We start from the raw sequence: 13,910 nt of genomic DNA on the forward strand, positions 1-13,910 counted from the left end.
ATCTCAAATTTGCTGAAAAAATCAATTATCGTGAATTGATTTCACATTTTATATTATAAAGAAAAAATTGTTATCGTAGTAAAAAATAGTATATTCATGTAGTACGGGAATAGACCATAAATAGCAAGAGCTATTAAAAAGTTTATACAGGGTGACCAGCCGGATATCAGCTGTTTCTCAAGTTGGCTGTCAAAATCCACTATTGTGAATTGACTTCCACTATGAAAACGTAAACAAGTCCACATTTTTGACATTAAACTTGAGATAAAATAGCTGACTTTGGGTTGCTGGGTGACGTTATTAATAGATCTTGTTAAAAAACTTCAAATTGTTGGTATTCAACTTGAGAAAAACAGCTGTTTATGCTTCTTGGGCAATCTTATTAATAGGCCTTGAAGTTTGGTATTAAAATGTACATTAGGTGAGTTGTGATAAGTTAATAATTTGTACAAATTCTCCAGTAAATAAGAACAAGTCGAGAAAGTAAATTAGAAAAAAGCAAGGCCTATTTATAAGGTAAACCTGGTAGCATTTAATTTCATAATAATGTATTTTGATAATCAGCTAATCATCCTGGGCGAACTTATTGATACGTCTTGGAGAGCTGTGTTACTGGGAAATTAAAGAAAAATTTTGATCTGTACAAGACCTATTTATAAAATAACTCTGGAAGCGAAAAAAACACTGTTTGTCTCAAGTTTAATGTCAATTCACAATAATGAATTTTGAGAAGCAGCAGATTTTCCTAGACGACCGTATTTATTCGCCTTGGATAGTTGTGTCAATGAAAAATTTAAAAATTTGCGCCGTACTGGGGCTTTTTTAATGATCTTCCAGGAAGCGAAAGACAGCTGTTTCCATTGCCCAATATTTCAACGTTATTTACGTTTTCATAATGTGAAGTCAATTCACAATAATGGATTTTAACAATTAACTTGAGAGACAGCTAATCTTCGTGGGTGACCTTATTAAAGAGCCTTGGAAAGTTCAAAAAATTACCCCGTAACAATTTCAATCAGCTGATTTATTCTGAGGATTGTGTATTTATTTGGATTATTAAAATAACAATTCTAAATAAAATATTGAACAAGGTCAATAAGGTCATTCTGAAATATCAGCTGCTTTTCTAGTTTGCTGTCAAAATCCATTCACAATCCATTGACTTGACATTATGAAAACGCTAGATCTTTTAATACGTTCACCCAGCAAGCAAAAGTCAGCTGTTTTTCTCAAGTCTAATGTCGTAATGACTTTGTTTACGTTTTCATAATGTGAAGTTTATTCACAATAATGGTTATTGACAGCAAAATTGAGAAGCAGCTGATATCCAGCTAAACTTGAGAAATAAAAACTGATGGCTATCGTTTTCTGGGTGACCTTGATAATAGGTCTTGATATAGAAGAAATGATTGATAGAGCGAGCATAGGTGACAAATCACCGATTCTTTGTCATTTAAATTGACATTTCCTTTGTAAATATATGTCAAATAAATGTTAATGAAGTTAATTTTAATTTATTACTATAGCTTTGTTCCAGAACCTGCAAGAGTATACTATTTTTTTCAACTTCTCACTAACAAAGAAACTTTCTGTAGCTTAGCTGTCAAATTAATAATAATTATAAAAAAGAAATTTTCTATTTTCATATTTTCCCACACATGTCGCTTCAAACAAAATCCCTAATGTGCTGAAAACATAAAAAAAACTTTTCACCACTACTACGACTACTCGTACATCATATATGTATGGATTCATTAGCCTGTCAGTGCTGTTGCGAACAGGATAAATGTGTTTCGTGTATTTAATTCCATTCATGTCAGAATCCTGTCGAAATGAATGCCAATGGATGTGAAAATACCTTTTGACGTCTGACAAAGACCACTTCAGTTCAGGGGGGGCTGCTTTTTTATACCCTCCACCATAGTATGGAGGGTATATTAGTTTTGTTTTTCCGTTTGTAACGCATCGAAATAATCATTTCCGACCCTATAAAGTATATATATTCTTGATCAGCGTAAAATTCTATGACGATCTAAGCATGTCCGTCTGTCCGTCTGTCCGTCTGTCTGTCTGTCCGTCTGTCTGTTGTAATCACTCTAGCGTCTAAACGAATTGAGATAGATCGCCAAAATTTTGCATAGAGTCGTCTTTTGTCTGCAGGCAGGTCAAGTTCGAAGATGGGCTTTATCGGTCCACGTTTAGGCATAGCTCCCATATAAGGGTACCCCCCAATTTTCGGTATTTTGAGGTTCTTGAGCGCGTTTTTCAACTGAATTCGCTCAAATTTGGTATATTGAGTTCGTATTGGGTAGCAAATCTTTCCACTGAAAATTATAAATATGGGTCCATATTTTCGGATAGCCCCCATATAAGGGTACCCCCCAATTTTCCGTATTTTGAGGTTCTTGAGCGCGTTTTTCAACTGAATTCGCTCAAAATTGGTATATTGAGTTCGTATTGGGTAGCAAATCTTTCCACTGAAAATTATAAATATGGGTCCATATTTTCGGATAGCCCCCATATAAGGGTACCCCCAATTTTGAGGTATTTTGGGGGGTTTGATCGCATTTTTCTACCGAATTCGCTGAAATTCGGTACTTTGAGTTCTTATTGGGTAGCAAATCTCTATACTAAAAATTATTAATATAGGTCAATTTTTTCGGGTAGCCCCCATATAAGGGTACCCCCCAATTTTCGGTATTTTAGGGTTCTTGAGCGCGGTTTTCAACCAAATTCGCTGAAATTTGGTACATTGGGTTCTTATGGGGTACCAAATCTCCCCACTAAAAATTATAAATATAGGTCCACTTTTTCCGGTAGCCCCCATATAAGAGTTCCCCCAATTTTCGCTATTTTGAGGTTCTTGAGCACGTTTTTCAACCGAATTCCCTGAAATTTGGTATTTTGTAGTCATATATGGTAACAAATTTCCCTACAAAAAATTATTAATATGCACCCCCTTTTTGGGGTAGTCCCCATATAACCCCCTTTTTTAATATTAAAATAGTTATCTGATTTGTTCCGCATTTTGAGTTTGGTTCTAAGACTCTTTTGTAATCATTTCACCTGCGGAGGATAGAGAGATAAAAAAATGAGAACGTAAGGTTCGATAATGAACTATATATGAACTAAAACCAGCATTTAGGCCTAGCTCCTGTGTGGGAGGTACCAGAAGGAGTGGACCAATATCCCCCAGCTTCGAATTTGAACTAAGCTTGGAAGAAATAATGAGATGGGCAAAGTTCGGATGAAATCTAAATTTTCTGAAACAAATTTGGTCCAAAGAAACATGGACCATGGACTAGAACCAATATTTCAATGAGACACATTTTCATCGTGTTAAAGTGTATACACCCTCATTAGCCATAAGGCTGAGGGTATAATTATCCTTTAAAAATTTCTAAAATTTTTATTATGGTTTACATAATCCGTTTTTAGAAATGTCGGTATAGGTCCACTTTTTGGTATGTTCCCTATATTTTCATTTATAGTACCTGTCAATATAACTATGGTGGAGGGTATCCAAAGTTCGGCCCGGCCGAACTTACCGCTTTTTCACTTGTTTGCTGTTGTTTTTGGTTATTATGTGTGTGTGAGGGTTTTTTCGGAGCTGTCGTGGTTATTTGATGGACAGGTTTCATGTTTTTTTGGTTTTGTTTTCAAAATGTCTGCAGTTTATTTCAAATATGACATGTTTTTTTCGGTTTGTGGTAAATTTTTTTGGTGTAATTAGCCAAGAATTCTGTATTTGCGGAACAAAAGGTTAATGTACCTACAATGTGTTAAAAAAAAATAAGGGAAAATATGTTACTTTAAATGTTTAACATTTTTTGGATAATGTTTTTTTATTAAGGATTATTGTACCCCTTGTAAACCTTCAGATTATATTTTGCCCCTCCAATTTTAAGTTACATTGACATCAATAAAAATCCCTATTAGCGTCACAATACCCCAACGCACACACACACAGAGAAATTAATGTTTTCTGATTTAATTACATTGCAGATGGATATAAATGATGGCGGAACAACATGTAAAAAGTCCATAACAACGAAGCAAACGGCAATGGCAACATCCATTAAAATGACAACAACAGCGGCAGCAGGAGCCGATGCCCCCCAAACCACAACAACGGCCAAAGGAGGTGGCGGTGGCAGCGGCAGACAGGACAATGGCAATCGGACAACAGTATCAACAAAAATACCACCAGCACCACCCACAAGATCGGCCACCACGACAACCACAACAAAAACATCATCGTCGAACAGCACAGCCACAAATACACTGAACCCAACAACACCGCGTATCGAATTGAGTCGTGCCTCATCATCGTCACATCATGAGGAAGATAGTCGCGATAGCAGTCCTGAAAATGTCTTTGAACAGGTGATTTATGTTGAAAGCAATAGACTTTTAGATATTTTTTGTGATAAAGACAAAAAAAAAAACGAAGAGAGGAGAGACAAAATACTAGCTCCTCTGACACCATTAACTCAACTCTTGATAGATAAACATTTTTTGAAAAGAGTTGTTTGTTATTTTTTTCAGTTTTTGTTGTTCTTGTCGTTGGTTTTTTTATTTTCTTTTAGTTGACTTTTGCCGTAACTGTCACTGTGTGTTAGTAGTTTAGTAAATGTTGTTGGCAAATCACAACACCGTTTACAGAGGAACTTCTCACGAGGTTATTTTATTTAAAAAGAAAACGAACACGCATACATTTTTTTCAATATTTTAAATTGTTGTTTCAATGTGAGAGGATTCACTGTATTTTTGTTCTTTGTGCTTGTTGTCGTTTTCATTTCAAAATATCCCAACAATGGAAGGTCTAAAAGACTCCTTTTTTTTTGAATTTTTCTTTTAAAGGGTTTACATTTTAAGAAATTAATTTCAAAATCAGAATAAATAAAAATAGAGTTTATAGTGGAGGTCTAATAGTCCGAAATTGTCCTAAAATAGTTTTTAAATTAATATGAAACGATCTGTGGATTTTTTCGGTTTAAAGGAAACTTTTTTGATTTTTTCGATCTATAGAAACCTATACATAACCGTGATTTACATTAGGCAATTTTACTTGTCTAAAACGGCATTTAGATTAGAACTTTTTGCCGGCTTAACCTTCTCTATAAGGATCAAGATCTATAAATAAGGTCACCCAAGTAGCAATCGAAATCGGAAAACAGCTGTTTTTTCTCAAGTCTAATGTCCAAAAATGTCGACTCTGTTTACGTTTTCTTTATGTAAGTCAATTCACAATAATTAATTTTGACAGCAAATTTGAGTGGCGCAGATATCCAGCTGGTCGTCCTGGGTAACCTTATGTATAGGCCATGATAAGGATTATTTGACATACTTTATACATTTTATAAATCCGGTACAATGTAAACGTACTATTAATTTGCAGTTTGCTGGTGGTCTATTAATGAAGTCGCCCAAAAAACAACACAGCTCAATGTTGAAAATGTTGACTTTATTTAATTTTTTTTTTTTTATTGTGAAGTCAATTCACAATAATGGACTTTGACAGCAAACTTGAGAACAGCTGATTTGCAGCTGATCTTCCCTGATGACCTTTGTATAGGCATTGCAAGCCTTCAACTAATTCGTATTAATAAGGTCACCAAGAAAACAAAAAAAAAAATCTGTATTTTTCGTGCTTGAAATATGAAGTCAATTCACAATAATGGTTTCTGGACAGCTGATTTTCTTGGCTAATTTTATTTAGAGACCATCAGGTGAACCAAACACTAATACATAATAATTATAAAAACAGATGATTATTAATAAAAATAATAATAAACATGATCAACTGTTTTTAATGGCTTTGTTTCTGACAGCAAACTATACCAACAGCTGATCTTCATGGGGGATTTTTTATTGGCCTTTATCTAATCTCAAACATTTTATTTGGTGTTGATTTTAGAACAACTTTATGATGATTTTTTTTTTTAAATAAAGAAGGGAACACATACAAGGATTTGAGGCAAGCTTCGTTATGCAAAGAATAATAGAGATATATTAGGGTTTTCTAATTTATCTCTTTTATTTTTCTATAAATACCTACATTTACACAAGACTTATTAAAAAACAGAAGAAAACAAAACAGATGCTTATACATGTTTAATGTAAAATGATATTTACATGTCTATAATGTATTCACAATAACTGATTTTGATATATATTAGGGTTTTCTAATTTCTCTCTTATTTTGCTATAAATAGGTACATTTACACAAGACTTGATTAACTGTCAAAGAAATGAAAAACTACTTGAATTTGATTGCACGTTTAATTTCAAAAATGTCGATGTTATTTACATTGTTATAATGTCAATTCACAATAACTGATTTGAGAACAGCTGACGCATATTTGATTTTCCTTGTTGACCTTACTAATAGGCCTTGCAATTACATTTTCATATTGTGAATTCAAATCACAATAATGTATTTTGTCAGCTTAATTGAGAAACAGCTGATCGGCTTTTGCATCCTTATTAATTAAGGTATTGATGCAATCTACAATATTTTTTATTGATTTATGTAATGAAACTGCTTGTTAAATTAAAATATTGAATGATAATCAGGATAATTTTAATTTTTTTTAAATATTTAAGATTTCGATGATAGTATTAATTATTATTATTGTGAATAGTCGTATCCGTTACAATCTGTTACATTCATCTATTCTTTTGACAAACTATTTGTCAGCATTTTAAAACGATTGTAGTCTGCATAAAAAAATGTAGTTTTTTTCTTTTTATTATTTTTTATCACCTGAGGTGCAAAATACTTTCTTTCTTGTCATTTTACCTTTTTATTTTCTTTTTACTAGTTTTTCTATTGGACAGACACACAGCAACACATTTTCTCGGTTAGTGGCCTGTTAATATAAAATAAAATTCTGACTTAATCACGTTTCTTTAACCGAATGTTAAATCTTTTGTGTCATTTGAGTGATGGTGGAGAAGAAGACGAAAGAAGAAAAAAAACATTCCACCTACAGCGACCCTATTTTTTACCCCCCAAAAGACTGACGTCATTGTTGCTGTGGGTTTCAGATTTTCTTTGACGATTTTCTGTTTTTCATTCCTCCCATACCACACCATTGAACATTTATTTATGTAGTTCAAATCAATATAGAAAAAATATTAATAATATAATTTCTAGAAGAAATAGTGGGTATTTGAGATAATGGCAAGGGGAAAATCGAAGAAAATTATAGGCTGATATTTAATCAGGATATTTTTAAAAATAAAATAATATTTTTTATTCATTTAATTCCTTTGCAATTGAAGCCAATTTATAATTCATGTGGCCAATTTAAAGTTAATTACAAAGATTCCACCTCATGTAATAGCTACTCAGTAAGTTCTCCGGGAAGGGATTTTTTCCCCATTTAGAGATATTACCTTGCACCCTATTATGTTTGAATTTTTCCTGACGTTACAGCTAAATGTTTTGAACACATTTACATTTTATGTTTAACATGTCTGTCCCTCTCCCTCTCTTCTTCCCCTTGGTTGTTGCAAAATTATTTATGTGATATAAATCAATTCTTCTCCTTCGTTCGCACTTTTACTTTTCTTTATTGTAAGTCCTTTGGCTTTCCCTCCCCATAGTGCTCTCCTTCTCTCCTTCATTTGCAAAGACTCTTTGATTTGTCATTTCCAACACATTTTAACCCAGTTTATGATAAAATGAAGACAAAACAAGAAAAAAAGAAAACAATAAGCAAAAAGTGAAAGAAGAAGCAGCATAACGTCAGTATTAAACTGCTTAGCATTAACACACCTACAATTTTTTTTGTATTTTATTTTATTTTCTGAAACTTTTCCACAACGCCAAGCGATTTTTATTTTCACAATGGCCCGTCAGACGATTATAAAGACAGGCGACAAGCGAACTAAACCGACCAACCATCCAACTATACCAGTGTTTACATAAGTTATGGTTGAAGGACTTCGCAGGAAGTTAAAATGTCAGAGAGAGAGAGAGTGGGGGTTTAGGATAATTCTATAGTTGGCCTAAATCTAAAAGTTGTTGGCTTCTTGCTTTATTACGATTTGTTTTGTTGCTAAAAAAGGAAATTCAAAGCGAAATTAAATAAAATAGGAAGGATATAAGGCTAAATAGTATTAAACACATTTAAATACTGCCATAAAAAATTGACAACATTAAAAGTCATAAATAATTGTTGTTAATTGTTAATAAAAATGTTATTTTTATGTATTTTAATGGCATATAATCAAAATATTGAAATATTATATATTGGAAATATTATAGTATCTGTTTTCATTTACTTTGCCACATGATTCATTTAAAATTTATTACATTTTGACATAACAAAGAGGTAACAGCTGGAATTCATCATATACATAGATTGTTTCAAGTAATAAGGTTATCCAGAAAGTTCAGCTGCTTTACCAGCTGGCTGTCAAAAATCGATTATTGTGAATGGATTTTACATTATAAAATCGTAAAAAAATCTAAAATATATTAATAAGGTCCCCCAGCAAAAAGAAAGTCAGCTGTTTTTTTCCCAAATCTAATGTTAAAAATGTGGACTATGTTTATGTTTTCATAAATGAAGTCAAATCACAATAATGATTGATATTCAGCAGGTTTCCCTGGATGACGTAATTAATGAGCCTTGATAACATAAAAACTTTTGACATTAAATTGGAGATAAAAACAGCTGATTTTGGAGGTCTGTGCGACCTTTTTAATAAGCCTTAGACTATGTGTTGTTTTGGGCATATTTTAAAAGGTCATCCAAAAAGATCAGCTACATATCAGCTGTTTCTCAAGTTGGCTACCAAAATCCATTATTGTGAATTGATTTCCCATTATGAAAACGAAAATAAAGTCAACATTTTTAGCATAAAATTTGATTAAAAAACAGCTATTTTTCGTTGTTTTTCTTTTCGGTGACCATATTAATAGGCCTTGGATTGTGTTTTGTTCTTTACATTTTCATACAGTGATTTTAATTCACAATAATGTATATTGACAACAATTTTGAGAAAGAGCTGATTTTCCTGGTTAAGTCATGCTTTGTTCCAGCATTCTTTTTTATAAAGTAAAACGTGCAAAAATCAAAAACAAATTTATAATACAGCAATTTTAAAAACAGATGATTTTCAATATCAATCAGCTGTTTTGTTACTGGATTAAATTTATCGATGGAAATTTTGTAAACTCTCCGTTAAAATTGCTATTTCAACTCGGATTTATTTTACTGGACATTTAGAGTTAGAGTTCTTTGGAGTTGTCGAATACGAATTCATACCCATTTTGGAATTTCCAATATATACGTATGAATAATGTTCTGTCCAAGGCCTATTAAAAAGGTAGTCCGGACCAGATGGATATTAGAGATTCTCAAGTTTGCTGTCAAAATCCATTATTGTGAATTGACTTCCATTGTGAAAACGTAAACAATGTCTTGTCAGCTGATTTTCGCTTGTTGAGTGACCTGATTAATAGATCTTGGTTCTGTCATTACATGTGTGTTTAACAGCTGTTCAAACCATATAAGCTTTTTGATTTTGTTTATCGATCTATAGACACCTTTTTTATTGAGGAGTTCTAAAATTTTTTTGTTAAAGACTTCTTTCTAAGCCCAATTTTGAGTTTATATTTTGTTTTTTTTTTTTAATATACTCGTGAAAAAGTTTTGATTTTTTGTTGTCAATGGTTTAAGTGCGCCTTTCTGTAGTATTTCATACAGGGTGTGTCAAATAATTACACCCAATTTCACATTTTAATGTCATTTTTGTTTAGTGTTTTTGAAAATATTAGAAAAATAGTTGTTATAGATGGATTTTGTTTAAGTTACATGTGAATATATATCATATTTTTAAAACACATACAATGGGTATCAAAAAATGTTAAGTGGATTTTTGTCATTTTTTAATTCTGTTAAATAATATTATATTTATTACTGTAGTTGCTCAATTAATGATTATTTTATTTTTTAAATCTATATACCCTTTTTTGATACCCACTGTATAATGTCTTAATCACATCATTACTAATGCAAACCATGCTTCATTTAATTTCAATATTAACTGTAACTGTTTTTTTTTCTTTTCCAATATATATTTTTGTGCTTCTATATCTTTTTTTATATGGTAATTTGTCAATGTTTGTTTCATCAATTGTTGTTAAATCAAAAAAATATTTGGACACATTGGATATTAAAAAAAATATATACACATTTTTAATTTCAACACTTTATGTATTTTTATTTTATATTTTTATAATAAAAAATTGTATCCAATTTGTTTGCTTTATTTCTAAATTGATGTTGTTTGTTAATTTCTTTATGTATTGAACGAAAAAAAATCGAAACAAAATTGTTATTTCAAAAAAAAATATTGAACACAAAATACAACAAAAAACAAACCAAAACCAAATATTCCAAAAAACAAAACAAAAACTAATCATAACAAGGTGGGCACTGGCACCCTACAGGAATCACTGGATATGGGTTTTCGCGAGGAAGGTGCTTTGGAATTACGCAGCTCAACGGAGGAATTGTATTTCATGGATCCACAGCATAAAAAGGAAGAGGAAGCGAAATTGCAGCAATTATTACAGCAGGTAAGTGAATGGGAAAATATTAATTAAAAATTTGGAGTTTTATTAAATAAAAATAAATAAAAAAATGGGAAAAATTTATAAATGTATTTTAAATATCAATAGGAAATATTTTATTTACCAAAAAATATTTATTCAAGTTTAAATTTAAATGCGATTCTTATATATAGAAAATCTATGTAATTTTTATTACCCAGAACAAACTTATTAATAACGTCATATTTTAAGATCAACTGTTTCTGGGTCGGTATTGTGAACTGCCTATTAAAAGCGCCAACATTGAAGATAAGCTGCTAATCAGCTGTTTCTTAAGTTTGCTGTTAAAATTTTTTTAAAGAACCCCAAATGTTCTTCGACTCATTTTTTTCTGTCTTCCACTACTTCAAGAAATGAGTAATTAAATTTCGATTTTTTTCTCTCCCCCAAAAAAAATATATTCCTTTACATTTCGTGTCCCTGAATAAACACTCGTCTTAATTTTTGTGCTACCTTCAACAAGAATCAAAAAAGAAAAACACCATTTTTTTCTCGCCTTGTTTCAATTCAATTCAGAAACTATAGACAGTAAAAAGACCTTGAGCGATACGACTAACTAACTATCCTTTGAAAATAAATAATAATAAGCAGCAGCACAACAGAGCCGAGCAGAGAGAATAGCATACCAAACTTAATTGAAAATTGTTTTATACGGCGACAAAGCCAACAACAACAATGACAATGGCAAAACAAAACAACGCCATGATGCATTGTAAAAAGGCAAGATAATCATATTATAACAGAGAGGAGAAAGTGCGGGAGAAATAGAGGGAGAGAGAGTGAGTGAGTGGCCGCCAATTCACCCCACATCTTGTTATTGAAGTGCAAAGAAAGCAAAACCAGGCTCTCCCTACATCACTGCATTGATAATGAATGAGTGGGAGTGCGGGTGTGTGTGTGGGGGAGAGAGAAGATTAAATGGCTGACAACAACGACACTACTACTACCATGGCAGCCACGTATGAAACAGATGCAATGGATTGACAGGATGCTGTTCATTGTCGCTTTGCTATTAATTTATATGGAGTCCCCCCAATACACACACACACACTATCTCTCATTGCCATGGTGGCCAGCCAATGTTACTCTTTACCCCTCTCCCCATTCTCTCACAATACGGTAACACTTTGTGTATTTGTCTCCGTGCATGCATCCTTTTGCCAATGAATATTTTAAACAAAACAAAAAAACGTAAAAACAACCAGCCAGTCCGCCATTTCGCCGTGTAGTTGTTGTGCGAAAAATGTCATAAACCAGTTAGCGAGAGTGACACACTGGAGAAAGTGAGCGGAAACCAATGAATAGTTAGTTATTCGTACACACAGATGACAGGCTGGCACTGACGGGGCAAAAACAGAAAAAAATGCAATTTTACTGTGAATATACCAATGATTTTTGAAGTGAAGTTAAATGAATTGTCAATTGTTAGTGTTGTATATACTTTACTGTGAAACGAGGGAGGGGAAAAGGGAATGAAAGGATATATTGCTATTACCAAAAATAGAAGAAATAAACACTAATTTATTAATAATATTCTGAAGGCAATTCTTAGAAATTCTCTAAGAGAGAGAGAGAGTCGTTGATTTTTTATTTTGAATATTTATCGGAAACATAATTATGATTTTTTTATATCTTCTTCCGAGTTTTAATCGATTTTTTTAGAATATTTTTAGTAAAGATTTTGACAAAGGATGAAAATATAAACAAAAATATTTAATAATTATATTTAGTCCAAAAAACTACATTTCGTGGGAATTCCTTGAAGGCTCTTTGTTACCTTTTTGGCTTGCTCTTTGAATATACATATCCCTTCTGGCTCTCTTCTCAAATAATTTTGATCGTACCTCATTGTTTTTTTCCTCTCTCACATAAATGCATATAAATCGAGTTCATGAATAACAGTATAAACTGTTGCTATTGCTTCTAACGGTGCAATATATATCGGCCGGCCGATGATGATGATGACGAGTCGCAGGCAGTCGCACTCGTATGTCTGTCGGTTTGAAGAATTTAAATGCAAAAACTGTCACAATGATATACCAATGAATGACAATTGAATGAATGAGAGAGTGAGTGAGTGGCTGAGCGAATGACTGACTGAACTGGTTTCAATGGCAAGCTGTCATTTCATGATGTGGGGAAAACTCAACTGACTGAGATGTCCGACTTTATGCATGTATTTACTGTGGTGGTGTTGTTGTTTTCGGTGTCGTTGTGACAACAATAAGAAAGGTTCTTTGTTGTATCGTATGCAAGCAACCGTTATAAGGTGACACACATTATTTTGCAAAAAGATTGGCTTGTGTGTGTGTGCTATGACACATTGAGATAGTGAAATTGAAATCACTTATCATTGGGTTGGTTGGTTGGCTGGCTGCATATACTTAATTGTCAAGTGTTGGATTATTATTGTTATTATTAATTTAATTTAATTTAATTAAAATGTATTTAAGAAGAAATAAATAAATTGTTGAGATTATTGGGAAGTAAAATATATGACATTGAGATAATGCGAAACATAGGTGATATTCGTAAAGGTGAAATTGGAAAGTTAATTATTATTACGATATGAATTTTAATTAAATTGGATTTGTATAATAAAATGAAAAAAAGAATAAGAAAGACTGAATTTAAATATAAAAGTAAAATTGTTAATTAGATATTAAATGCATTTGTTATTAAGTATTAAATATAATTAAATTTATTTTAATTTAAAATGTTAAACTTGTGGAAAATGTTGCCATGTAAAACTATAAGATTTGTTGTGGATTCTAGAAAAAAATAATAGCATAGACAATTTTCGTTGAGATGAATTCGAATTAAATAAAAACGCAAATTTTAAAATATTAGATTCTTGCATGTTCTAGAAAAAAATGAATGACCGAAATTTCAATTCGAAAAGTCTATTGGCTTAATACCATTAAATTTCTTTAGGATGAGTTTAATCAATAAATTTAAATAAAAAAGGATTGAGTTTTAATCAAAAAATCACTAGCATATCGATGACGTATGAGTACTGCCAACACTTATACACAATGTATAACCCCACAACATTTAAATATAGTACAGTATAAAATTTAAATATTAAATTTAATTTCAAATATTAAATTTTGTGGAAAATTTTGCCACGAAGATCTTCTCAAATGTTCAAAGTAAAAATTTCCACAATATAAGAATCTTTGCAGGTTCTACAAAACAAAATATGGGACAATATGGGACAAAATTTCAATTGCAAATTTCAATTAACCTAATAAAAATTAAGTTTTCCTTTAGAATG

At 31.7% G+C, this 13,910-nt stretch overlaps 2 protein-coding genes across 2 annotated transcripts in view; both read left to right on the plus strand.

Annotated features, from left to right (window-relative positions):
* Positions 1-13,910, plus strand: part of LOC133338920 (serine/arginine repetitive matrix protein 2) — a 40,238-nt gene that overhangs the window by 13,154 nt on the left and 13,174 nt on the right. Inside the window, exons 4-5 of the mRNA XM_061547049.1 lie at positions 4,006-4,386; positions 10,451-10,600. Of these exons, the coding sequence (XP_061403033.1) occupies positions 4,006-4,386; positions 10,451-10,600 (531 nt within the window). The remainder of the gene's footprint in view (positions 1-4,005; positions 4,387-10,450; positions 10,601-13,910) is intronic.
* LOC133338860 (protein ROP) overlaps positions 1-13,910 on the plus strand; it is a 324,624-nt gene that overhangs the window by 10,595 nt on the left and 300,119 nt on the right. The gene's annotated exons all lie outside the window — the stretch shown is intronic.

Source organism: Musca vetustissima, unplaced genomic scaffold (genome assembly GCF_032173495.1).
Source record: "Musca vetustissima isolate MV318-11 ecotype Yass unplaced genomic scaffold, APGP_CSIRO_Mvet_v1 utg704, whole genome shotgun sequence".
Taxonomy (NCBI): Eukaryota; Metazoa; Arthropoda; class Insecta; order Diptera; family Muscidae; genus Musca; species Musca vetustissima.